Below are 27,651 nucleotides of genomic sequence, written 5' to 3' on the forward strand. Positions count from 1 at the left end.
ACCCTTATCAGTGTTCAGTGCAGAAGAAATATTTTTAAATTCAAAGCATATTGATTCTCAAGTACCATTATTACTTAAAGGTCGCTTTAAAGGTTAAAGACATTAACTAGGTTCAATATAATTTTATATGTATGAAAATGGTCATGAAAACGTTTACAGTGATATTTTCAAATAGCTGCACAAGCCCTTTGTTGGTGTGGTAGCTGATTTTTCCCCTTGGGTTTTCCTCTTTGACTACACAATTTTAAGTGTTTTTTTTGAGTGTTCTGTTTTTGGAGTATAATTGCTTCTACCAAAGGTGGCAAATCATTTACTCCTTAAACCGAGGAAGAAAACCTCCGCCACTCTTGTCCCAGGCCCTTTGAAAATGGTTGAAAGAGAATGCAAACGGAGGGAAGAATAGCACAATGTTCTAGGAAAGGATTCTTACATACAGTTACAGCCACAAAAGAATCACTGAAGGATACCTTTGAAGTTTCTGGCTTATTGTTTCTCAATAAGTGAAAATACATTTCAGTATTATTGCTTTCCATAAATTGTGATTGTCACTGAAAACATAAACAACCCAGGCCTCAAATGCTATGGTATCAAATGTGTGCTTAATTGTCATTCTACAGTGTAGTGCTGGTAGCTCCTGAAAGCCTATAAATCATCATCAAACAAGAAAATCAAGCAATTAAACTCTCTGACCTGGATCTAATCTATACTCTCTACCTTCAGCAATAAAAAGGTGTTCACTCATACAGCTACTTAAATTCTCTAATAATGAACTTGGATCAAGAAAATGATTTGCTAATGCTTTTACAAATACAGGGAGTAAGAGAGCAGATTTCTCCCCAATCACATATGCCAAGTTCACTTGCTTTCAATAGCTTGGACAGAAAGCCAAAGCTGAAAAACACAGAAAAGGATGATAAAAGTATTGCTAGGAAAACATTAAAAAAACTCTTCCTTTCCTAAGTTGCATCTGTAACCTTGTCTTTGAGCAGACTCCAGAGTAGTTTTCAAATCCAACAGTTTATGGTCAGTTGCTTTGTATCATTAATGATCACATAAAACACATTTATTTAGAATGCAATACTTGTTTTAATATTCATAGACTTAAGAAATAATTTGAATTAGAATTCAGTGAAGGATTCTAAATTAGCACCATCTGAATACAGGAAGACTAAATATGTGCACACATTAGTTTTATTAACATACGTAGGTACATATACTTATTGTACTTGTAATAGTGGCTTTGATGGTCCCTTCTGAAAGGGAAACCTCTTTTGGTTAGTTGGCTGGGCATGACACTGGTTGAACACCTCTTAATTCCAGGGCCTTTGTAAAATTAATCTCCAGTGGTTTGCCAGTGCCTTTGGTGAGCCTCACGGACCGGATACATCCGCGGAACCGAATGTTGGTAGTCAGGCCGAACTGGTTGAGGTCATCTGAAGAAAACAAATCCAAAGCTCAGCTTGATGTGCTACTGACTTGAATGTTAACAAGTTTCAAAGTCTGCTGTTAGCTGGAGATTAAACTGAAACCTGGTCTTACATAAACTCATTTTTTTTTTTACCTTTACTGATGCATTTGTAGAAAATTATCTTTTTAATTACAAAATTTGTAAACATAGATTCTTTTTAAGATATTAAGTAGACTATTTGCTTAGGAATAAAAATTTACTGTTATGACTTAAACTTTTTCATTAAGTATAATTTTATGGACTATCAAATACTTCTAATGGTGAATTAGGACATGGATTATTGTTGAAATTTAAATAAGTATTTTTTGAAATACAGAGTGACTTAGGAAGATGGAGGTGAGAGGCAGAGGTGAAAAATGGAGAGACAGAAACATCTCTCATGTTCTAGTTCACCCTCCAGTCCTCACACAGCAGAAGCCAAGAGCCAGGAACTTCATTTAGTTCTCCCGTGTAGGTGACAGGAAGCCAAAATCCCAATGTCTGCTACCTCCCAGAGTACACCGGAAGAGGGCCTAACACCGTGTCACCTTGCCTGCTCCAGGGCCTGGATATTTAAAGATGACATTTATTTTTAAGATTAAATCTCAACATGTTGGGTAGAAGCCCACATAAAATCTTTCTTACTAACGAGGTTGGCGGAAAAGAGAAAAACCAGGAGTTCATTTTATAGACTGTACAAGAAGGATATGATCTCCTTTACAAAACGTTGAGATTTATCGTAATTGAAACAGAAGCAGGTCATCTTTGAACACCAAGGAACACCTTTGGGAAGAAGAGGTCTCAGTGGTCCCTGTCACATTTGTATCTTTTGCTCTGCCACTGACCATGTATCTTCCCAGTGTGACACATGTGAGGGAACACTTCAGGAATCTTGTGATTACACTGCTTACTAAGAGTCACTTGGCATGTGTCTCACAGGTTAACCACTCTTCATGAACACTTTAGGTAATTCTGTGGTTCACGTGGTATACTTAATATGTGGGAGAAGAACTCTGAATGCAGATTTATTGCTTGGGTTTCTTTGTAATAGAAATATAACCTCTAAATAACCTAAATAGCCTAAGGGGGGAATATAACCTCTAAATAATCTAAATAGCCTAAGGGGGGAATTAGCTATATTTTAACCCAATGATTTCCAGAAAATGAGGAAATCAGCTCTACAGCCTTTTATGATTCCTCTGGTATATTACTATTAAATGAATAAGAAAGAACACCAGCTTTGGTCCTTATTAGTGTTAAATGCCTCATGTCTTTTATAAACCAAATTCATTTCCTCTAGTCCATATCTTCCACAAATGAAGTTTTGGGAGTTGGCGCAAAAAGATCAGTCCCAGGTGGTTTTTGTAAGTAATATACTCATTTGATATCCTAGAAATTCCACAGAAAGTTATTGATGGAATTGGGAGGAGATTCTGAAGCTGCAAAATGAGCACACTGCAGCACACATTCTTAAACACACTGAAGTGTTAAGGTTTTCAAAGCCAGGAACTAGAGAGTATGCAAATCCTTGCTATTATAGCCCACACTTACCTGGGAAACCTCCCACAAACACAGGGTCGTTTGTATCAGTGGAGGTAGATGCAGGGTTAGGGCTTTCAGCTTCCACCTGGTTCCCATCTACTGTGAGCACAATGCGGTGTTTGATCTTGTTGGCAGTGACTTTATGCCATTGTCCATCACACAAACGCCCTGGGGTTCCCGCATCATAGATAGCAGTGAATAGGCCAGCACCATTGTCCACATGAAACATCAGCTAGAAGGTAGGGAATGGAAGAGGCACAGGTGACTTCATTACAGGGTCTTTATGGTGGCTCAAGTGGCTGAAATTATCAGGGCCCCATGATCACCGGCTGGAATCATTTGAAACAAACATCACTGGGTTATCATAAAAAGTTTAAAAAGTGTATGAAGTTAAAATATAGCTCTAATCATTAGACATTTCAAATTATGTTCTTTGGTTTTTGCTTTTCACCATTTGGGGGATTAACTGGCAAATGGTATGAAGCTGGGGTTGCTGGAAGAAAATTTGGTATCAGGCGACAAAAGAAGCCTCTATTATCACGAGAAAAATTTCACCTTAGATCTCCTCACAGCAGAAGAGTTCATAGTGACCCTGACAAAATATTCTTAAAAGCTGTTGTTTGAGTGGCTCATTAATTTGGTCAACAAATTCATTTTAAAGTTTTTTTTTCCTTAAATTAAACGTTTGATGTTTTAATTGTATTTTTTTTTCTTGCATGGATTTCATTTTCCATACAGATTGGGAGTTACATAAGTAATCACTTTTCCGGGACATGTTTCATGTTGCAGGTGCCAAAGACTTGAGCCAGAAGGCCAGTTAAATTCCTAACAATGAAGAACTTAGATTAGAAGTTCTTGCTTAAATGAGAACAATCTGTTTTCAGTAATGGAGAAAGGCCCCTGAAATTTGAGACGATAGAATTCTTTTGAAGTTGATGAAGAAAAGAAACATATTGAAATATTAAAAACATCAGTCAATTTGGGAAAACGTTTCACAAGGTAAAAGAAACAAAATAGGGTTTTGAAAAAATATGAAAACTCAAAATAAGTAAAAAGTTTGCAACCCATACGGGGATGTAAATGGAGTGAGGAGTAAGAACAGGATTTTGCATGACACCTGACCGGAAAAGTAACTGGTTAAAAGGCTGTGGGGAAATGAAGCTACTTGAAAGATGTAAAACAAAGTATGCTTTGAAAATATGGCACAACTATGAAGTACTGGTTATTTTATTTTTTACCTCTAAGCCCTTTTCTGTTTTTTGCTTTTTTTTTTTTTATCTTTTTTTCTATGTTGCCTTGCTGCTCTGAGTATGGTTTGAAGATTGATGAGGATCAAGGGAAGCCTGTTTTGGGTCACAATGTGTTTTTCTTTTCAGAAGGCAACAGTACTCCAAGAATGGAAATATGAACAGAGCTGATGTATCATTGCTATTTAATAGCTAGGGAGGAATAGACTTCTCTGGTTTTGCTTCCTCTTAACTCATGGTAGGAAGTATACTTAAGCAGATCCTCACACTGCAGGTTGCTGGTCATAGCAAGGCAGGGATTTCAGAGATGCTTAGGATTCAATTATCCATTGCAGGCAGAGTGAAAAAAGCACTTCGATGAATTAGTTCTTTCTCTCCCTCTTTTTGAATAGTATCTGGTTGCTTGTAGATAACATTCGAGAAGCTCACATACTAGCTGGCCACCTTGACTTCTGAGAACGCCCTACCCTGCTAAGTGACAAGCCAAGCCTCCTCTATCTTTCTTTTCCACTGGAATTAGCAGCTTCCTAGACTCTGTGTTCATCATTGTGCTTATGGCAATAGTTTAGGATCTTGTATTATAAAATCATTTGGTCCACCAATAGTCAACAAGTCAGTTTTTGTAGAATTAACACATGTAAAGTGTATACTGGTCCACATGAAAGAAATACTGGAAACATACAAATTGAGATAAACCCAAAGGTTCAAAGCCAGATTTGAGGTTTCTGTCAACAAAAAACATAGCAGGGCTTCCAATGATAGTTCTTCCCATAAGGACAATGCCGCAAAAATCCAGAAGTGTCCACAAGTGAACACTCACCTTTTCATCGAGCATCTCAATTCCCATCCCATCCATTTTTTGACTGCTGATTCCTAGAAGAACTCCAGTGGTTCTTGTTGTGCGGAATTCAAATTCTATAAGAAGATCCAATCCCACTTTGAATCCACCAACTGAAAAATTAAGATTTAAAAATGTATGAAGATGAGATCGGGCGCATTCAGGGTGGTATGGCCATAGGTGGGGGGGAGGGATTTGGGGAGGGGATAAGGGAATATGGAACTGTATCATAAAATGATAATAAGAAAATGTTAAAAAATATGAGATTCTTGCAGGTTGACATCTTAATGTAAAAGAATAAAAATTCTATAAGAAATTTTAAAAAATGTATTAAGTAGAGTACAAGAATTTTAAATTCTCATCTAGACTAGCCAGTATTTGTGCTACATTAATATGCATGCTATCTAATTATAATGAGGGTTGTACATTTCAAAGCTACTTATGGCTTTGTTATACTTTATATCCATGACTTATTTTCCAGGTAGATTTTTCTCCCAGAAAGTAAGTTTTAAAGGAAAGAGTTTCTATTTCCCATCTTATTCCTGTCTCTAGTAAAATAATGTAGCATGTAATGGAATTTTAATATATTTGTTGAAAAAAATGAAAGGACTGACTCAGAATCCCACAGCCAGGAAAATATGAGATGTCTCTTACAGATTAAGAAATGCTTTTCAGTGATTATTCAATACAATTTTATTGGGGTACTTGAAGTAATACCATAATGGTCTGAAAGGATTAAAAATTTCTAAATTGTGTTAACAGACAGGCTAATCATAAGTATAATTTTGTTAGGATGGATCTGGAACATAGATTTCTTCAGTTCATCCATTTATTCTCTGTATAATTATCCATATTTGATTTATTGATCTGTTGTATCTTTTAACTAGTGCTTCAGATATGACTCAGGAAACATATTAAGATGCATTTAGACCACATCAACTGCTAGAGAAGAACAAATAAAAATTGTTCTTATGCCATGTAGTTATTAGGTAATAAGGGTAATAAGTAAATGTTTTGTGTAACCACAGTTGTCTCCATTAATGGATGAAGCCTACTGTGTGAGAAACGTTCCTTCTGCTCATCACCTTGATGGATTGCGGTGGGCAAAGGTGAATCTGGAGCAGGTTTCAAGAGCAAGGGTAGAAGTTTCAGTCTATAAGATGAAACAGGAATGAGGAAATAAGAAGGCAAGAGTGACAAGATGGCCATTGAACTGAGGACTTGGGAAATAAAGACACTAACAAAAACTTGAGTGATTGGGTGGCTTGAGAGCTTTTGAGAACAAAGATATCAAAGGCTAAATTGAAATAGTATGTTTACCAGCTAAGTAATTTTCTCTACTACCCACCCACACCTTATGAGGATTTTATTATGGTGCATGTTGATGAGATGGCAGGAATTTGGAAATTGGGGATGTGGTTAATTTTCTGGACTGGTGTGATCCAGAACCAAAGGAACCCAGGCAGTCTAACAAGCTAATCCATCAACTGCAGATGCCAAGGTCCAAGTCAAATTTGTAGGAGATAATTGCTAGCCATTTGTGAATCCCCCAAATGTTGGGAGAGATTCTGGACTCTCACAGCACAAGGAGTTTGAGATTTGACAAAACCCACAGTGTTTCAAGATTTAACATATCCTGTGTCTGTTTTCTGTTTCTGCAAAGGTAAGATTGTATTGAAAGGTCCTCCTATTCCAGCCCTACCAGTTATCTTGGGAGTGCTTAGCTTTTCAACATAATTCTAGCTCACATGTTTGTTCCTCTGCAAAATATTTTGTGATTTCTGCAACCAAAATTAAACACTCTTACAAATAAATAAATGCAGAATGTAGCTTGTATGTCTGTTACAGTTTTGAGACATTTTACTTGTCTGAGCAAGTAGAACCTTCAATATTGATATATGTATAGGTAATTTATATGTATGTGTATATATATTCAGACTTCTATTTGTGAGGCAGAGAGAAGTGTTCTAATCTGCTGTTTCATTCTCAGATGGCTTCAATGGACAGAGTATAGACTGAGCCCGAAGCTAAAACTGGGAACTTGATCTACTTGTCCCAAGCATACAGAAAGGCCCCAACTATCTGAGACACCAATACTGCCTTCCTGGGTCATTTTTTGCTTCTAAGATGTTATTTTTCTTGGAAAGTCAGATATACAGAGAGGAGGAGAGACAGAGAGGAAGTTCTTTCGTCTGATGATTAACTCCCCAAGTGGCCACTAGGGAGGTTGCTGAACCAATCTGAAACCAGGAGTCTCCTCCACATCTCCCACATGGTTGTAGGGTCCCAAGGCTTTGGGTTAACCTAGGTCACAAGCAGGGAACTGGATGGGAAGTGGAGTTGCTGGAATGAACTGGTGCCCATGTGGAATTCAGGCACATGCAAGGCAAGGACTTTAACCACTAGGCTACCATGCTGCACCCTGCCTCCCTGGATCTTAGCCAGGAAGCTGGAGTCAGGACCCAGATCAGGGAATTGAATCTTGGTATGTTAATGTGGTCTGGAGGCATCTTAACAACTCAACTAAATGGTCTTTAAAAAGCTACCTTTTTTTGAAGGAAAAAATTGTCTTATTTACTAGTGTGCTTTCCTCAATAACTTAAAGATATTATATTATTTTTTTTTCTCCTGAACAAATGTCTATGAAAATCACAGGACTGAATGTTGCTATCTTAAGGTATGTTAACATTAGGTATATTGTGATTAAGTAGAAGTTATTTCCCATTTTTCTTTCCAAAGTATAAATTCATGACTAGTGATCTACATCTATGTTAGGAAAGAAAGCGAGGGTCAGCTGCCACACATAGCCATGAAAAAAGAAATGGACATGAGGATATGTGCATTGAACCAGTGTGTATTGGCGATCATGGAGCAGGGCCTGGCAAAGAACTGATGAACAAGAAGTGAAAACAATTCTCATGTCCAGAAAAGTAGTTGGAGAACTGGAAGATGGAGAATTAGAGTATAACATACAAGGCTTTTTGCAGAATGTTGTTGATTTTGCTATTAGCTGCAGAGAAGCAGATGGCATCAACCTATCCAATAAGCTTGAACTTTATTTCTTCTATTGATTCTTGGTAGACATTGACACACAAACTTTTAAGAGGCATTATTTTATTAATTTCTATAAGTTTATTTCTGGTTTACATTAAGGATGTTAGGAACTTGGTGAATTTTAGCAACAAATCAGTATTTGTACCCTGATCATAAAAAACAGGAAAGAAATTCAGGAGACTCACTTGCTCTGGCAAAACCAGTTCCATCAAAGTATGTTCCCTTCTGAGCATGTGCAAAACAGGTCCCCACATGGAAGCTGGAGGTTGGCTGCTCCAGATCCACAGGGGCCTCTGCCATGTGAAGGTTCCGGATGCAGCCATCAATGCTGTAGGTCACCTGAGTAATGGAGACAGAAGGAAGGTTACATTTGATCAGAACTTTAATATGGAATGCAGTCTTTTTTTTTTTTTTTCTTTTGATGGGATACACCATGCATGAGGTTAGCAGGTTGTTGTTTTAGGGCATCCCTGGAATCCTGCTGGGTCTGTTTTACCACCCCAGGCTTCACAGTGCTAGGGAAGATCATCTTGTGCTTCCCAAGGTATCTGACTTAGAATATGATCATCTGGTATTGTAAGTACTCTGACACTGTTTCTACACTATAACTGTTCTGTCACACGGTTTCTCCTGATTTGACAGAGCTGTTGGTTCCATATGAGTGTCAAAACTTTTAATTATGTTCCTGATATTATATTTATATTCAGAGTTTATTACCCTTAGTATATGTGTGTGTATATATACATAATACATATATACATAATATACAGTCATAAAATGTTCCCAATTTCTACTGGAAAAGTTAATTATGTTTGGGTCTATACTTAAAAAACTGCTACCCTAAGAAAAGGCACACAACGATGGGCAGAGCCAGGAAGAGCTGCAATACTCATCGGTTCCAAAGGAGGTCGGGGCTCAGAATAGAACCAACCCAGGGATTACAACCACCAGCTGATCGGAGTGATGGACTGTGGCGGGCACTGTGCTTACTAGTAGTGTATTTAGGAGCCTGGACTGGGAACACCTCAAAGTTTCTTTGGGGATTCCTCTGAACAAAATGGAGGAATCAAAACATTAACCAAGAAAAGATAGAAGATGGAGTAGATCAATCAACCACCTCAGCTATATGTTTGCAGCGAAAAACTGGACAAGGGGAAACTCTAAGATGGACTATGTCAATCAGTGGACTCTGCACCAGCCTCATCGTACCTGGATTGTTGCTGATCTAATTGATCGAGGTGACGCTCTGCTGGCTCTGCCCTCAAACCTGAGAGGGCCTCCCTAAGAGGCCGTTGAACTTGACTGGACAAGTGGGATGCTGGACTCTGTATGGTGTGAGCTTTTAATTAGGGAGTCTCGGCGGAACTTGGGCTGTGGTTATGCATCAAGGTGGGGGGACTCACCATGGGGGAGGGGTTTGGAGTGAAGGGGGGAGAATCCCAGTACCTATGAAATTGTGTCATGTAATACACTGTAATTAACGAATAAATGAATAGAAAAAAAGGGCACACACATATAAAACTTGAAAGTTTGCATGAAACATTTAGCTTTCAAGGAATTTAGAAATAACACTACCATGCTGTTCTTCATTATATTTCATCTGGCTTTAGGAATTTAATTACTTCTGTCACTGTCACTAGAGAGACTTCTGATTTTGATGCACCAAAATAGCACATCAATAGCTGGAAAAAAAATCAAACTGATGATCCACAGAGGAGCAAAATGACGAGAATTTATAACTATATGGGCAACTGTCTTTGATGAATGAAAAACTCCATCAAGTTTTGGTATGAGCATCGAAACCTATTACATTTGTATTGAGTGTATGTTCTGCTGTAATCTTCAGTGCTTCTCAGAACAATGAGTTCCAAGGCAAACCAGGACACACAGTCTGGCAAAAAAAATGCTTAGTAAATATTGATTTATAAAATTGAGGGTTCTAAATTCTGTATTGAAAATCAAATAACTATTTTGAACACTGCATCTCTACAGTTCACTAAATCTCTAGACTTGAAACATCACCATAAGTGCCATCTTCTTTGTTGTTGCTGTTCTACAGTACTGGCTAAATGCATCTATGTACTCTTCCAAGCACCTTTACCATCTCTAAAGGTGGGCCTTTAGCCTAGAAGTTGCTAAACCTGCAGCTCTTGTAGGGGAACCTGGATTCAGTACCAGGTTAAATCCCTGCTAATGCATATTCTTCTGGAAAGTAGTAAGTTAGGCTCAGAGTAACTGGGTTCCTGCCACCCATATGGAGACCTTGTGTTCCTAGCTCCTGGCTTCAGCTTGGCTCAATTTTCACAATAGCATACTTTCATTACGCTTTATAGGAAGCAGATAATTGGGTCCTATTTGTTGATTCATTCTGTTAATCTATGTCTTTTGATTGATTAATTTAGGCCATTTGTGTTGAGAGTTAATATTGAGAGGTTGTGATTTTGACCTGCCATGCCTGTGTATATGTGTGCGTATGTGTATTTGTGTGTGTTGGTATCTCTGTTTAATTGTCTTTCCTTGTGTGGACCTTAGTGAAGAGGTCTTTCCATTTGCCATCTTTGATTATGGCTTGTATCCTTTCTTTCTGGGTTTAGCACTTTTCTAAGGCGATCACAACTATTAGTACAATAACAGCCTCATTTCATTTCTTACAAGGTGATCAATGGTAGGTGACCAATGCTTACTACAATCCCCTACCCACATCAGCACACGTATCATGTAAATCTGTGTAATTCTTTATATGCTTAGAGTACAGTTACATACCATACACTATCATCAGTCACAGAATTCCCACTATCTTGGCACACAGAAGATCTTTGGGATCTCCACAGGCCCTTGAGTCTGTTCTGATTTTGGAAACAGCAGAGGCATTTCCAGCACCAGATATTCTATGAGTGCTCCACTTTGGCAGCTAGTGCTGCAACTCCCCTCAGGGCATGTAGTGAGGTAGGGGTATGTGAATGCCTCACAGTTCTTGATATGAATGCCTGCTGCAGCCAGGCCACCAGCCCACCAGCCCAGACTCAATGCCAGTGAAATAAGAATTTATCCTCTAGAGAGAACTACCGAATTGCATGTGAACTCTGAGAGCCAGGCACCTGGTGGAGATGCCCTAGCCACTGTGACTTTGGGTGATCTTACCCTGGTGGACTCTACTAGATGTCCCTTCTCCCACTGGTATGGGTCCTTTTTTGGAGAATGGGGGGGGGGGGAAGTGTACTCTTTCCAGCAATGAACTGTTAGAATCTGTATCCCCCACCCTGCCACCAATTCTGGTTCTGGTTTGAACCTAGAGTCAGGGTGGTTCACAAGATTCTGCACCAGAAAACGTTGTGGCTCTGGCTACTGTGGCTGCTGCCACCTCTTTCTGGATCGGCCATCTTCCTAGTTTCCTGGTGTGGTGTCTCTGCTAGCTTCCCCATGAATATACCACCCACATTGCTCCATGGTGCCTTTCAACCCTCTGCAAAATTTCCTCTGAACCAGGTTTCAGCTCTTCCCTAGGAGTGCACCTCCTCTGTTCTTCTTTCTCCAGCCCTGCCTGGCCAAAATCAGCACAACATTCTATATTCAGACATCTTGGTGACTAATCAAAACACATATACAAATAAATGACTCAGCCAGATAATTTAGGCAGCAAAGAAGCCATCAACACTTACTGGACCAATCCTTCGGGTAGTGTAGTTGATGGGTAATCCACCAACGTAGAGCATTCCCACAACATCCAGGATATCTGCCTTCTTGGGACTGATGGTTCTGTTAGAAGCATCATCTACAGAAAGAACTCCTTCTTGCTTAACTCTTGTGATCTTTATCTACAAAACCAAAGAACCATTAATGCCCATCTTGAATTTAAAAACTGCAGCATCTAAGACCTATGCTTTTTTTGTTTTTAAGATATTCCAAAAGAGAAGTAGAACGAGTGATAGAGTGCCTGGTATTTGTGTACCTCACAGTATATATGAAAGGGAAACCTATTTATAGTATATGTCAGACTAGGTATTTTTTTTGTGGCTATCATCTCCAAAAGAAACAAATATTTTTCCTGGTTAAATTCTCAGGTGAAGTCTGTGCATGCTGATTGTGAGGTAGGGATGTTGCAAGGAGAGCTGCAGACCCCTAGCACTATCATGAATTAGGTGAGCTAAAACAGGTTAAAGGGAGCATTTGTTGACTGAGTAAAGCACAGTTTTGGATCTGTTATATCCCACGAGCTAATAGGCTCTTCTAGTAGAGAATTAAAGAGGACCGGGGCACACCTGAAGCATTGCTGTTCCTGCAGTGTTGATTACCACGCAGTCAAGAAGGAAGCTGGTGCTAGTAGAGTGAATCACCTGGTGGGACAGCATGAACTGAGGGGTCTGAACCTTGGCTTGTGCATAAAATCCTTGAATCTGACTTTTGGAAAAGGAATATATAAGCCTGTGAACTGGTGACATACTAAGCATGTTTTAAAAATGAATTGGGATCTTATTGTCTGCTGGACTCTATGTTTGGTATATGCTTGCAATGGGGGAATCTCAACTGCACTTGAACTGTGGTTATGCAACAAGGTGGAGGAATCCACCATGGTGGGAGGGTTTGGGGAGGGGTGGGGAGAACCCAAGTACCTATGAAACTGTCACATAATACAATGTAATTAATGAATTAAAAATAATAAATAAAAAAAGAAAAAATGAATTGGGATCGTGATTAGAGAAATTTAACAGCTTATTGCATACTCTCTATTCTGCTCTGGGAAGTGTTCTTTTAATACCTACAAAAATAAAATCCATCTCTAATTTGGTTTAATTATGGCATTTACATGCTTTTTCTTAATCCAAGGCTCATTGTGGCCCAACAATATGTCTGTCTTTTCTGTTATGTCTATTACACTATTAGCTGGAACTGAGAATAATCCTTAATGAGGGCTTTTTCACTAGCAACAGTATTGCACATCACAGGCTCCCAAGTAAGTACCAAGATTCCATTCCTTATTTCCAAGGTAACCAACTGGTTGACATTGAGTTTATTGGGTATTCTTTTCTTTCAGGTTCATTGGCTTTCAACTTAGTGTGACAAGTCCAAGTATTTTAATACATCAACTTTAACTTAACAATCTCCTGCTTTGGCAAATATTTTATTGTTCTACCTAGGAAAACTTTACTTAATAAGCAATCACAGGTGCAGAGACAAATTGTGAGTTTTTGTTTCAATTGGGCAGTATATTATCTATTTATAGTCCTGCCAAAGAGGACAGTAGGCTGGCAAATGAGCCGTCTGTGCACATAGCTGTACCAGTTTCCACGTGTAAGGCCAACATTTTAGAAGCTGTTCCAAATGACTGTCTGTACAAATGACACCTTAGAGCCCTTTAAACATGAAACAGCAGAGGTTCCCAGACATTGGGTTCTCGTAGATCAGTATGCTGTCGGTGGAAGGTGTGGGTAGTTGGTCTGAGATCTGTCTTAGCATTGCTAACTCTAAGAGATCCTTTGGTACCTTAAACAGGAATATGTAACCTCAGATGGATCTGTTCCTTTAAGCTGAATACATAGAGTTTTATCATGAATACACTGTTGTCCATATTTCTCAAAGCAGCAGTAACACATTGAACTGCCTGCTTCTTATTTGTAGACACATGTTTTGGAACCACAGACAAAAAGCAAAGAATTCAAATGCAAATCCACCTACTCCCATCACACTTTCCAAGGTTGAGACAGTTGTTTAAGGTACTTGCTTTATTTTTAGCTGGAGTCAGATTCCAGCAGCACCAGGGTCAGTGTCTGCATTTGCTAATCAGTACTGGTACCAGGGGAGTGCCAAAGGTTGCCATGTGGTTTCCCACTCCTACAGTACTGCCAGCTTTCCTGGGATCATTACCTTGTGCCACTGGCCATCATTGATTTGGGTGGGTATCATGGTGCTGGTGTTCCCACTGCCCAAGTCATAACTGAAGTAGGGGAATCCATTTCTTAGCTGTACTGTAGCAAAATCCGCATGATTGACTCTAGCCATATAAAAAAGCAAGCCTGATTCAGCTTCTGTTCGCACCTCCAGCTCAATTGTGAGGCTGTAAAATAAAAGCACACAAAGAAAACCAGGATATGGCATGCACTTGAGAGAAGGCAGAGTGGTATCCAATTGTGGATATATACGCATAAGATTTTGTAGAGGAAATTTTTCCAGGACTCCCAAACTGGGTACTATTGGCTAAGACAAATGTAAGTTATTCCCTACCATTCTCAATGAATTATTAAAAAAAAAAAACTAACCTCATTGATGAATTAAATGAAGTTGATTAAGTATGAAAACTCAGTTCATATTTTTAAGCTCTTACCCAGTATCACAGAAAATACATACCGGTTTTTAACTTTGGTGTCATCAAATGCAATTGCAATGTGACTGTTTTTTGAAAGACCGAATTGCTTGCTCCCCATCAAAAGATCTGGCACTGATTCTGCAGCACAAGGACCCTGTAAAATATCAAGGACAGAAAAAGAGGTGACAATGGATCAGTTTTTCCAAGACAAAATGCTGCTAATTACTTCATCTCTAGTAACCTATTATCCATGTATAGCTGTAAGTCCCTTAAGAATAAAATCCGTATTTTCTTTATCTCTATTTTCTACTAGACAGTAGGCACTTACTACTCTGTGTGAATTAGTTTTCTGATACCACCTCTTTGAATTTCTAAATAAATGTATTTTCGCTTTCCTGTAAGGAAATGCATTGTTGTTTCTGAGGAGACTGGAATTTCCTTTTCACTTGCACTTCATTTATGCAGGGCCTTATTCTTGGGAAACTGAAGCAGCAAAATGACAAGCTAGCCACCCAGCGTAGTGAGAGTAGAAAAATTGTTCCTTCTTGCCCTCCCCTTTTCCATCTCACATGGCATTACTCTTCCTTGAAAATTGTTGGTCCACTTGAAGGCTGTCATGAATTTAGACTTTCAAGATGGTGTATCAGAACCTGCAAGTCAGCCCATTCAGACCCGCAGCCAGTTGCTAGGCAACCTAGCCCTTTTTTTTTGTTTAATGTAACCCACCACATGTGCCATTTCAACTGCCACTGTTCAATGATCTGCTTCCCAGGGTATTTAAGAGGGACAGCTAGGTGCAGGGCTGTGCAGTCACTTGGTTTAATGCTCCACGGTCACTATCTCACCTTTTATAACAATTTTCTGCCAGGAGCCCTGTATTTACATTTTGCATGGGGTCCTACCAATGGCGTAGCCAGTCTAACTGGAACATACTTGGCCACTATAACACACAGCTCAGTAGCTAATTAAGACTCCTTGAATGACCAAGACTCCTTCTCCTGTTCTCTATTTTCACAAGGTAGTTGGATGTGCAGGTGGCTTACAATGCCATTTAGAACATGCAGTACTTGAGGAAACAAATAACCGAGACATTTTCCCCAACACATCTGTTTTTGAGATCTGCATTTAACAGCTCTGGAGTGGGCCATAGCCCATGGAGCGCTGACTCAGCAGGGGATCCCGAAACCCAAGGCAGGATTTTGATGCAGTGTCTTCCCAAATAGTCACCTTGGAGGCAACGCATGTGCAACACAGTCACTTTGCACTCAGTGGAAACGCCTAGCTGCCTTTTCTCCTGCGTGTGGTCAAATGGAGCACTGTGCCACAGCAGGTAAAAGGCTTCAAGTGGTGGGAAATGCTTTAAAATTGGGCTTCCTGCAAATGTTTCCCTTCTGCTTCCCAGGAGATCGTCGGCTATGAAGGGCAGACTGTGACTGGAATGCACACAGCTGCGCAAAAAACACAGTAGCAGGTCAGGAAAATGCTGTTCGTGCACAGAGCTGTACCTTTCTTCTTACGGTGCCTGCAGAATGAGCCCGAATGGAAAGGCTGTTATGACTTACTGCCTTTCAATGAGGCTATTAATAGAAGTGCGATCATTTATCAACCTCTCGTGCTATTTCCTGTACAGATGACCATCTCAACAAATGCACATAGCCTGCAATCCTCAGAAATCACTAAGAGGATCTTCACTGCTAGGAGTTCATTGAGGGCACAATTCCACTAAGACATCTCTAAACTCAATACTTTGCAAACTGGAGGACTGGAAAGGTCAATACATACACAGGGGATTTGGAATAGTAATGTATTATCAAAGAGAAAACTAGCATATGGTGATTTCCATATTGTCATGTCAGTCATTCAGAAACAATGTGTAAATATTAATATTAGACTTCTAATTTGAGTTTGTAAATGATCAAAGCGGAGGTCGGAAAGGTGACGTATTTTGTTGATGGGGGCTCTCTGTCGTACAGACCTTTTGTCTTTCTCTGCCACGAGGCAGCCCAAATACCCTCATGACTTTGCTGGTAGGTAGATCAGGCAGGAGCTTCTACAGCCTGCCCTCAGCTGAGCAGCAACTCTTGGTCACATTCTACTGGGTTTTCTGCATGAAAGAGGTCTGGCTTGAACTATTATAATGGAAGCTTTTGATCAGAAAAGAGGTGCTTTGTCAAGGTCCTTTTCAGATAACAGGACACATTCACTTGGAAATTGGAAAGAAACTGAGAGCTGGGAGATCTGGGAGCTCCTTTCTTACTGTTGTGGAGGGTGCACCACAGGGATCTGAGAGAAGCAGTGCTTATAAAGGATATCCTCAGCTTGGCCACTGCAGAAGGATGTAGTTACCAACCGTTGGTAACCTCAAGATAGAAAATTGTGATGCGAAGTTCATCGTTCTGTAAGGTTATTCAAATTGATGTTTACCATCATGGATTTGCAGTAGGATGGATATTATCTATTGCTTTAGTAAACATATTCCCTTCATAAAATGGGCTGTTACAAAGGTCTGAGAAGTGTTCATGTAAGCTTTTTGGATTTAATGGAAAGTAAACTCTGACTTCTAATATACTAATATTTTGGTGCAACTGAAAATCCCTTCTCATTTCCTTAAAGGCAGGACATATTACGTGTTCCATGCACCGTTTTCCCTAGGTGGAGTGGAACCAAGTCAGATTTGAGGATGGTATGGGGCAGCAATCTCCCAGCATGTTGCTGTTGATGCACTTTTCCCATTATTCTCCCCACATCCTTTGAAGAGTGAAATTGCTTATCCTGAAGCTCCAGCTTCCTTTATACTCCATAACACTGAAAATAATTATTAGAAACATACGCTCATTCTTTGATTACTCCCTAAAATCCTACAAAGGCAAGAGCTGGACCAGACCAAACCTTGGAGTGGGTAATGGATATGGGTGGGTGGCAGGGACTCCATCACTTGCGCCTTTCCTGCTGCCTCCCTGAATGCACATGGGAAGGAAGATGGAGTGAAGAGCAGCACCCGGACTTCCGCTCAGGCATTGTGATGGAGGACAAGGGTGATCTGCTGCTGCTAGCTTTCTCACATAATAAGGGGAAATGTAAGAGATAGAAATGGATGTATAGTTTGCTTTGTATAGGAATAAATTCATGTTGTCTATAAGCATGTTTTCAACCCTGATTCCCTATGAAATCTAACTAGGGAACAATAGGTAGGAAAGATCTGATTTTAAAGAGCATTTAAAGAATGGTCATTGGGCCCGGCGGCGTAGCCTGGCGGCTGGGGTCCTCGCCTTTAACACCCCGGGATCCCATATGGGCGCTGGTTCTAATCCCAGCAGCTCCACTTCCCATCCAGCTCCCTGCTTGTGGCCTGGGAAAGCAGAAGAGGACGGCCCAATGCATTGGGACTCTGCACCCGCGTGGGAGACCTGGAGGAGGTTCCTGGTTCCTGGCTTCGGACTGGCGCGCACCGGCCCGTTGCGGCTCACTTGGGGAGTGAATCATCGGATGGAAGATCTTCCTCTCTGTCTCTCCTCCTCTCTGTATATCCGGCTTTGTAATAAAATAATAAATAAATCTTTAAAAAAAAGAATGGTCATTGCACAATTAATCTTTCTCTTCTAAGCTAATGTGAGCTTGAGAGAAATAATCAACTTTATGCACATGATCTTTTATCTGTATTATTTTGGAAATACTGGTCACTGAAATTTATTAAAACAATAAATAAGTCAGGATCTCAAGAGGCTCATCAATCTCAACATGTTACAATTCTGCCACCTTGTGGGGACTGCATGCATGCAGGAGGAAGAACAGTGTATAAAAGGACAAGATGTACTTTCTTCCTGATTGGCCTTTTCTTGGCAGGTGAAAAGTTACAAGTAGAGGGAAGTGGAATGAGAAGTGTAGTGCAGTGGTACAGCTCTTGAGGGAGCAGTACTGTGGCTGAAGGTGATTGCAAAAGAAGCTGGGCTTGGGAGCCATAGGGAAGTGAAGAATACAAAAGACAGGTTAGCAGAGAGCGGGACGCCCTGTTGCTCACATGCGATCACTCATTACTCATTTCAGGTCAGAATAAGATGGCAGTCATTTCAAACTCCTGTTTGGTGACTGGCATATGGAAACGATTTATTGTTTGCAAGGTAGCCTGTGATTTGTTGATAAGCATCCCTTGAATTTAGATAGGTGCAGAGCAGAAATTTAACTTGTATTTATTAAAACTGGAGTCTTTGCTCTGAAAGCTTCAAATGACAAATCGCCATCAAAACTGCCCAGTTTTCTTTTTTCATGAACCAATAATCCTCTGAATAAATATGGGGAGTACCATATCTGAGGCTTATTTATGATGCCCTTGATGCATGAATACTGAGTAGAAGATGCTTTTATAGTACAGAGTCCAATGTTGTCAACTGTAAAATCCATAATTAAGCTATTTATTGGGAAACTAAGTTATGGTAATTGGCTGTACATGAGTTCTTTTGGAGGTTCCTGAGCATTTACAGTAATATTTATATACTAGTTTATGAAAGAGACATTTGTTAGAGTATGGGAAATAACTTCAAACACATTCTGTTTCAAATTGATTGATCTTGATTTTCTTCAACTTCTAAGGTTGTAGCAATAAAACTGTTAGAGGACTTTTTGCTTTATTCTTCTCTCTGCCCTCTTTTTTCCTGGGTTCCCAGAGTTGTGATCAACATAGGAGCTCTTCATGTCTACTACTATTATTCTTAGTTTACACATTTTTAAAAGATTTAGTTATTTTTATTTGAAAGGGAAATTTTTAGAGAAGGATAGGTAAAAGGATAGGTCTTTGATTCTCTGGTTTATTCCCCACTTGGCTGTAATAGCCATAGCTAAACTGATCTGCAGCTGAAAGTCAGCAGCTTCTTCCAGGCCTCCTACGTGGATACAAGGACCCAAGGCCCTGGGTCATCCTCCAGTGCTTTCCCAGGCCATAAACAGGGAGCTGGATGAGAAGTGGAATAGCAGGGACATGAACTGGTGCCCATATGGGATGCTGGTGCTTACCAGTGGAGGATTAGCTTACTATACCACTGTACTGTCTTGATTCTAAATTTTGAGGCTCACAGTTCAATTTTTTATTAAAATTCAAAAGATACCTTCATATCAATGCAGCTAAATCCCTGGAGGCCAATCTTGCTCTAACTTGCACATTGGTACATTTCTGTAATATTCAAACTCCAGACTTGATCTATCCTTTCTGCCATCTTTATGAGACACATGCACAATTATAATATGCAGACATGTTTTCTCCAATTAAGAGAGAGTAAGAGGTATAAACAGATTAGGCCATACAGGAAAATAAAGGGGTGGGTATTGAGATATAATGGATTGAGATACAATTTGTGATGGTCGCACCCCATACTGGCATACCCGTTGGAGTTCTGGTTGCTCCACACTTCCCATCCAGCTTCTTTCAATTGTATCTGGGATGCACTGGATGATGGCCTACGTGCCTGGGTTCCTGTCACCTACCCAGGGGATCTAGATGGATCTTCTGTCTCATACCTGACCGTTGTGGGCATATGGGGATTCATCAGAAGACAGAAGATCTCTTCCTATTATTCTGCATTTCAAATAAATACAGTTTTTCTAGACAGAAAATATTAGCAATGAAGCAGTGTCACTACAATCCAGGCATTGTGCTAGGTGCTTTGCAAACAATATATTTCTTCATAATGATCCTGAAAGGTATACATTGCTGTTTTTCTGTTGTTTTTGTTACATTTTGAGGGGACAAGGAACCTGCCAGAGTTTAATGTAGGTGTGCGCTGGCAGGCACGTCAGACTGTTTTCTCCCCTCCTTGGCTGACATTGATAGTACCTTACTCATCATTGCAATCTGTAGGTTCTTAATAAAAATTCACTGTAAGTCAAACTCTGAGATTTTAGTAATCTTCCAAAAGAATACACCTGCTCCTACCAGCAAAGGAAAAATATAAAGAAAGCAAACTTGAAGAAAAGGGATTTATGCCTCCATGATCTGAAACTGTAAGATGCAATGTGATTCAATAGAGATGGGAAGTTTTAAAATTAGGATTCTGGCCACACAGTCATAATTTGATGTCGTAAGAGAATCGGAGATAGAAGTCAGAATTTAGATATCTGTGTTTTAGAGCAAATTGCCTCTCATATGCAGGACCACGCTGTATACATTCTAGGGCTTGCTTGCTTCAGATATAGGGTTGGAATCCTTAGGGTTTTTTCTTGATGGTCTTTATTTTTTTTCTAAATCAACCAAATAGGTAGTTACTGTAATCCTTTGCTTCGGACTCATCATTTAAGTGGAATGTGCTGTTTTCAAAAACACTATTGTGAAACAATGCAGACCAGATTAGAACAGAAGGTTAAAACAAATAGCAAAATAAGAAAACAAAAACCTCAAATACGTGAACATGTCCAGTTCCAGAGAAGCAAGAATCTTTACTTTCAGAAAAGGAAGCTCCTTAGAAACTAAAGAGGGTTTTACTTGGTATTCCTACAGAACAAAATGTGCTTGAGACTTAGAGAAGTTAAATGATCAGGGGATAGCGGAATTGTCCGTTTAAAAGCAAAGCAAAACAAAACACAACTCAAACCAAGACTAACAGGCAAGACACCTGAGTGAAAGAATTTAGAGTGATAAGAAAATCCTCAAGGTCTTACTTGATGCAATATGATTTCCAATAACAATCAATAGCACCGTGCATTTGGTAGAAACATAAAAACATTTAAAGGTACATTGCTAGAATATAACAGACCAAAGAGAACTTCAGTGTCTCCTGGGCTGGTCACTTCATCTTGAATAGTGTGGTCTAGGTACTATATTTTGAAAAGGCTATTTCAACTGAAGAATGATGATTAGGGATGTGATAACTAGACGTTAGGTTATTAAGGACTGTCTGAGTTTACTGACTATTTAACTTACGGAAGGTGAAGATATTTTTAAATCCTAAAAGGGGCAATTAGAAAAATACAAATTTAATGTTAGGGTTGCAGAACCTTTTGCTCTTCCAAAGGATATTTGGATATTTTTAAAATAATTTGCAGGTCATATAAAATTATTAGCTTAAAATGAGCATGCTAGAGATTTATTGAATTTAGAGTAACCCCTGTGGTTACTTGACAGGGACAGACCAAATAATTTGGTGGGCCTTAGATAACCCTTTGGTCAGATAATCTCTGTGATTAAAAGTTACAAGGATGTAATTTTACTTTAATATAACCAATAGCTACCTAAAGTTAGAATCTGTGCCATCACAACCTTAGGAAATACCCATTAAGAAAGTGTCTCAACAAAGGTGGCAAGTCTACATCAAGTGTCCCATACAAAGATGTCATGTAGCAACATAGTCATTTCACTAGATGATCTCCAGTGCTCTTGCTAATTACAGCCAACTTACATGGATGGAAACTCAACTGATTTCTCCTGATGATAATTTTGTAAATGACCAGAATGACCCAAGGTCAAAAAATTTATCCAACTATGCATACATATAATTTCTTCAAGTGGAAACACATTTTTAAAATATGTAAGAGGTGCAAGAAGGAGGATCTGTAAATAGTCCCTTGGCTAGGGAAAACTCAGCCTGACACACATTGAGACATTCTGAAATCCATGCTGCAGATCTCAGGCCTTAGAAAGCAACTGCTTGGACTAATCTCTGCTTGACTGGTGGTTTTCTGCTTGAATGATCTTAGTTGTATTCTTTGGTGAACTGGAGTAAATTCCAATAACACAGAAAAGTGTAAATAAAACAAGAGTGTGTGAGACCAGATGAAACAGTGGATACAAAATGCTTGACAGACCAGTGGGTACACTTAGATTATGAGTACCTGCAGGGGTTCTTCTCAGGAGCCACATGGGCATGCTTCTTTCAATTTTCAAATACTTCCATGTATATCATACCCTTTCATTAATACGATAAGGAGTAGGTACTTAGCCAAGCAGCTAAAAGCTGCATTTTATATCAGTGACTAGTTTTGGATCTGGGCTCCAGATTCTTGCTGACATAGACTCTGGGAGGCAGCAGAGATGGCTCAAGTGATTGGGTTCCTGCCATCTTTGTTGGAGACCTGGGTTGCATTACTGATTACTGGGTCTAGTTCAGAAGCAATGGTTGGTGCTGGCATTTGGTGAGTGAACCACCAGACAGGAAATCTGTCTTTCTATACCTATGTGGTAGGTCAGATAGGTGCAATAAGCACACTTTACAAAACGTGAAATGATGTTGAATCACAGATTTTCCTGATGGTTCACTGACTTATTTACTAAAAGTTTCTGATGACAACTATCGCTTCTACCATGGACGATAAGGAAGAGAAGTATTAGAAGCTTTTCAACATCTGTATTCAAGGTGACTTTTCATGTATTTTTAGCACGGCAGGTAAAGATCAAGCATGTGTCACCAAGAATGTAGTGAGACTGGCCTTCTTGGATACACTGGTGGGGAGAGTCTGAGTTGATAAAATCAAAAGCAGTTCACACAGGTGTACTGAGAACTTTAGGCATGTTTGCATTTGAGCTCCAGAACTCTCCATTTATGTATATATTCTTTTTTTATTATTTTATTTATTTATTTTATTTTTTAATGTATATATTCTAAGAAAATTTTCAGAAATGATTAAAAAGCTTGATGAGCAGATGTGTCAGATGTGTACATCAATGTGGTTTCTAGTAGTGAAAAACTAGAAAAAAGAAAAGCCCACAATGGACTCTTAAGGTAGGATAAATTGTAAAGCCAGAGCATTACAGGGATGGTAAGATATACTCTGGAATCTGACTCACTGGATTAAAATTCTCACCCTTCCAGTTACTGGCTATGTGAGGAGGTTAACTACATAAACTACTTAATTCTTAACAATGTGACTTAATTGGGCCAATGATTTAAATTTCAGAGCCATTAGGAGGGGGTTATATAATGCTGGTGGGAAATGGTTTAGTTGGGGTCAAAACTTGAAAGCAATGCTTATCACTGTAGTATCATAATTATACCATTTATCCAATGGCTAGTATTATCCCAGGCATCTAGAAAACATTGTCTTTTAAAAATCCTGCTGACTACTCTTGGTTATGACATGTGTACTGTTAACATCTTAATTTTATGGATGAAGATATGGAGGAACTAAGTGGTTTTCCCAGATTCATATGGATGATAGGTTAGAGGCTGGATTTGAACATAAGTACTCTGATTTAGCAGCCTACTAGCTCATCAAAGACTGTGTGCGTTGATACATATATATATATATATATATATATATATATATATATATATATATATATAAATATATATATAAAATTTGTGTTATATATAACATACATATATAACACACTCATATAAGACACAAATACATAATTTAGAAACAGTTTTAATTATGTGTAGTCATCTCTTGGTCATCCATGGAGTCTCCTGAGATAGCCACCTACTGCTGCTCAATTTCCTTATAAAAATGACATAGAATGTCCATACAGTCTATGCATATTTTCCTGTTCAACAAGAAACTTAATATTTATAGATTACTGGAGTATTTAATATGATATAAATGTTATGTAAATAGTTATTATACCGCCTTTAGAAAATGACAAGAAAACAACACATTCAAAAAATATTTCCTATTTGCAGTTTGTAAAATCTGGAGATGTGGAGGCTGCAGTTGTAGAGAACTGACTGTATCATGTCTGTGATGAGATCTGTGTAACGTGCAGATGAGGACGACTGAAAAGGCACAATGTTGTGTCCCTGTAGTTGTAGCATCACAGGTGGTACTTGTTCTTGGCTCTTGGATATTTCTGCTTTCTAGCTTTTCAACTAAAAAATAGCATTTTTTAATACACAGAGTAGATACGTATAAACAGAAGTAATTCAAGGAAGATTTGAACAGGATAAGTTTCTACAGAAAACTACCCTTCCCTCAGTTCTAATATGTACCGTATACAGTGTATGCTATTGCTGCAGTAGTTCAGATGACTCAGCATGCTGGGTGAAACTGGAAAGCAATGTGAACATAAATGCTTACATGCGACAGAGTCACGGTAGGTGTAGGGAAGGCTGGCGTGGGAACTGGCTCCGGCTGGATCACTATTTCAGCTGGAACTGCTCCATCTTCATCTTCACGGGGTTTCTGAAGAGCACAGTGGCCGATGTCTGCATTTTTGAAGGACACAGGCCTTGCAAAGTCCATGGGGCTATGGAAAAACGATGAAAATATTCCTTATTTTCATTGTTCTCTTTCCTTTACACTAAAATCAGATCCTCCCATCTCCCTCCTTGAGGCTATTAGTGCAATTTCCTGAATTTAACTTGAAGACCTTCATGGCTTCTCTCCCCTGAACATGATTTCAGATAGTGAAGATTCAAGAGTGAGTCTCATACCAACAACAGCACATATCAAAACTGGTACCAGGGAAATTCGCTTACATGGAGTTAATAACGAGATTCCATACACAGCCTTCAAAAGGAGGAATATTCCTGAGTGGAGACGGCTGAAATTCGGGTGGTGCGCCACCAATGAAAAGCTTTTTGACTTCAATGGCCTGTTCAACTGTTAGGTTTTGCATATACTTCCTGTCTTCATCAATTTGGACGGTAAAGATGCTGACATTGGAAGTAAACAGATACAAATAAGAGAGTACTCAATAAAATTCTTCCCTGCTACCCCAACCTTCCCTCCTCCCTCCTGTAACTTTTAAATGAGCCAAGATAGGATGGTTAGGTATGCTACACTAAGCAAGTGCCACAGTTAGTCGGAATCTTGGCACTCCTCTCCCTTGTTAACGCTCCCTGGATGTTTACTGAAACCAGGCAATTGTGCAGCTGGCGCATTAGCATCTGGTGGAGGTGGCGGCAGTAGTCTGCAGCCTAACACAGGAGCCTGTAGGCAGCAAGGCTCCTTGTACTGTGAAGTAATGTTTGATTGTATCAGGATCAGTGGTGTTAACACAGCGTGTGGTCCCATTTTGTTTGGTTCTCTATTTCTTGGTTTGTGCTAGCTATTATCTTCTTGCTAGGGGACAGACTGTACTCCCAAGAGCTTAGATCGCAGGAATCAATAGCAAACACTTAGAGCCCGTTTTATAAAGCATGTGGCTGCTGGCTTTGAATAGAAGAAGCAGGCAAGAACACTAAGCTAATTGTTGTTTAAAATGATTTTGCTTAGTGGTTGTTTTATTAATTTCCCTAATTTGTTTATGAGAGATAAACCACACTACTAATTGAGAACCTCACACTACTTGTTTACTACAATTGTTGGATCCTTGGGCAAAGAATCAGGAACAGAAAAAGAATTTTATAGATGAAAATGATCAAAGGGATGTTCTCTTTGGTTCTAGACGCAGATTTTTGCCTGCTAATCCAACAGTCATCTAGCTATCAATCATATGTATTCTACACCAACATGAGGATCATAAGTGAGATGCTGGCAACTTCACATCTGGGGACAACAATCAAAGTACTTCATTGGAAAATTCAATTTTATATTGCCATCTCATTGGATTTCACAGAGGCAAAATCACACATGCAGCTGGAAATAATAAGCTGGAGCAACAATGCTCTGACTAGTCATTGAGCAGCTGATTCCTTTCAGTACAATCCACAATTACAAGAACGGAACAAGAGATGAATTTGGCTATGGCTTGGGGAAGATGGGGGAGACGGGTCAGTTGAAAGGGAAGACAATATTTACTTATTGTAGCAGTCTGTGCAAGAATGCATTGGCAAAAAATCAGAGGCACAGTGTCACTACTGACACTGTTGCCACTTGGTGGTTTCATGAGACTCACAGAAAAGTTCTCTCTTGTAGGCTTGTTTGACTCACTGAAATGTTTCTCTTCCCCCATTATTTTTTTTCGGCAAAAAATAGCCTCTTCTAGAATATAACAGTGTTCCTACGGGTTTAGCAGGAGCTCAGGTCACCATGAGACATGGTCTAAGGAGAGGAGATCTTTGCACTTGGTTAAATTTTTAAAGATTTATTTATTGAAAAGCAGAGTCCACGGATAGAGAAAGGTCTTCAATCTACTGACTGGTTCATTACAAATGGGTGCAATAGCCATAGCTGGGCCAGGCTGAAACCACCATGCCCCAGCATCACTGGTGGGTGTTTTAAAGAGCCACAAACCCTCCCCTTTCTGGTGGAAACTTCTCCTTAGCAGAGTACTGCCTCAGGGAGCTTAATAGTTGTCCATGCTTACTAGATTACAGGATGGTTATGTAGAATGAACATGGGGTTTCGGAAAGAACACACCGGAAATTAAGTTTGATTGTGGAAGCTTACTAGCGGTGTGACCTTGGACACATTATTTAATCATGGTTAGTTTCATTTCATTCATTTATAAATTGGAGATAAAACACCTACTTCAAACTGGGGAAAATATTAATTAAGGGATTGCCCTGAGGCTGTATTACTTAACAAGGGAAGTGCTACAACATTATAGCCGAGTCTTGCTTGCACTTTTCATTCTAGGAACAACAAATCCATACATTTCCTCTCCTTTTTTTTTGTTTCTGTATACAAGGACATCATGAATATATCCATTATTCTGCTGGAGACTTTTCAAAAAGTATTCATTAATATTGTTTTGCTGAATATCTAATGTGAAAAACTTGATTGAACACTGCAGTACTTAGTAGTACTTTGATCAGTCAGGGGTATTTATTTTTGCAATTTCAGTGCTTAGATTTTCATAATTACATAACTTATTTTTACATTGTTTCTTGTTTGGGACTATGGTTATAAGACTTTATGTCACTCCTGATTGTGTAGAATATGTGGAAGAAGATACTAAGACAAGCAAGTGCCTTGGTAATTAACATAAAACAGCAAGCAAGCAAATTCGTAATTTACATAAAAAATAAAACCTGAATTGTTTTGGAGGGATAGGTAGAGAATCAAACAAAAAGCACTAAGGAAATAAATGAGGTAGACCTATCATATCCACTGGCAAATAACCCCAAAGTCTACAGTGCCTGGACTGGGTTGAGGCTACAGTTCGCAGCTTGAGACTCAATCATGTATGGGAGGCAGGAATCAGTCACTTGAGCTATCACTGCTCCCTACCAGGGCTACACTAATTAGAGTCAGGATTCAGAGACAGGAATTGAACCCAGGGACTCTGATGTGAGACCTGGGTATCTTCATTGGTGGGCTTAATGCTTGCTACTTGGATTTTTTTTCCTGATTGAACATATCTTAGAAGGTTAGAAGAAAGAAGGCATTTGGTTTCACTGTCCAAACTGATCTTACT

At 39.3% G+C, this 27,651-nt stretch overlaps 1 protein-coding gene across 3 annotated transcripts in view; it reads right to left on the minus strand.

The window, feature by feature from the left end:
• Positions 1-1,062: 1,062 nt before the first annotated feature.
• The window catches only part of LAMA2 (laminin subunit alpha 2), a 634,064-nt gene continuing 607,475 nt past the window's right edge, over positions 1,063-27,651 (minus strand). For all 3 annotated transcript variants that reach the window (XM_058676547.1, XM_058676596.1, XM_058676658.1), the window contains 9 exons: positions 24,827-25,003; positions 24,426-24,594; positions 14,471-14,583; positions 13,991-14,180; positions 11,788-11,943; positions 8,314-8,467; positions 5,057-5,187; positions 2,999-3,221; positions 1,063-1,433 (listed from right to left, as the gene is read on the minus strand). In XM_058676547.1, coding sequence (XP_058532530.1) covers positions 1,276-1,433; positions 2,999-3,221; positions 5,057-5,187; positions 8,314-8,467; positions 11,788-11,943; positions 13,991-14,180; positions 14,471-14,583; positions 24,426-24,594; positions 24,827-25,003 — 1,471 coding nt within the window. In that variant the 3' untranslated portion in view covers positions 1,063-1,275. The remainder of the gene's footprint in view (positions 1,434-2,998; positions 3,222-5,056; positions 5,188-8,313; positions 8,468-11,787; positions 11,944-13,990; positions 14,181-14,470; positions 14,584-24,425; positions 24,595-24,826; positions 25,004-27,651) is intronic.

The sequence above is a fragment of the Ochotona princeps genome, chromosome 1, assembly GCF_030435755.1.
Source record: "Ochotona princeps isolate mOchPri1 chromosome 1, mOchPri1.hap1, whole genome shotgun sequence".
NCBI classification, from domain to species: Eukaryota; Metazoa; Chordata; class Mammalia; order Lagomorpha; family Ochotonidae; genus Ochotona; species Ochotona princeps.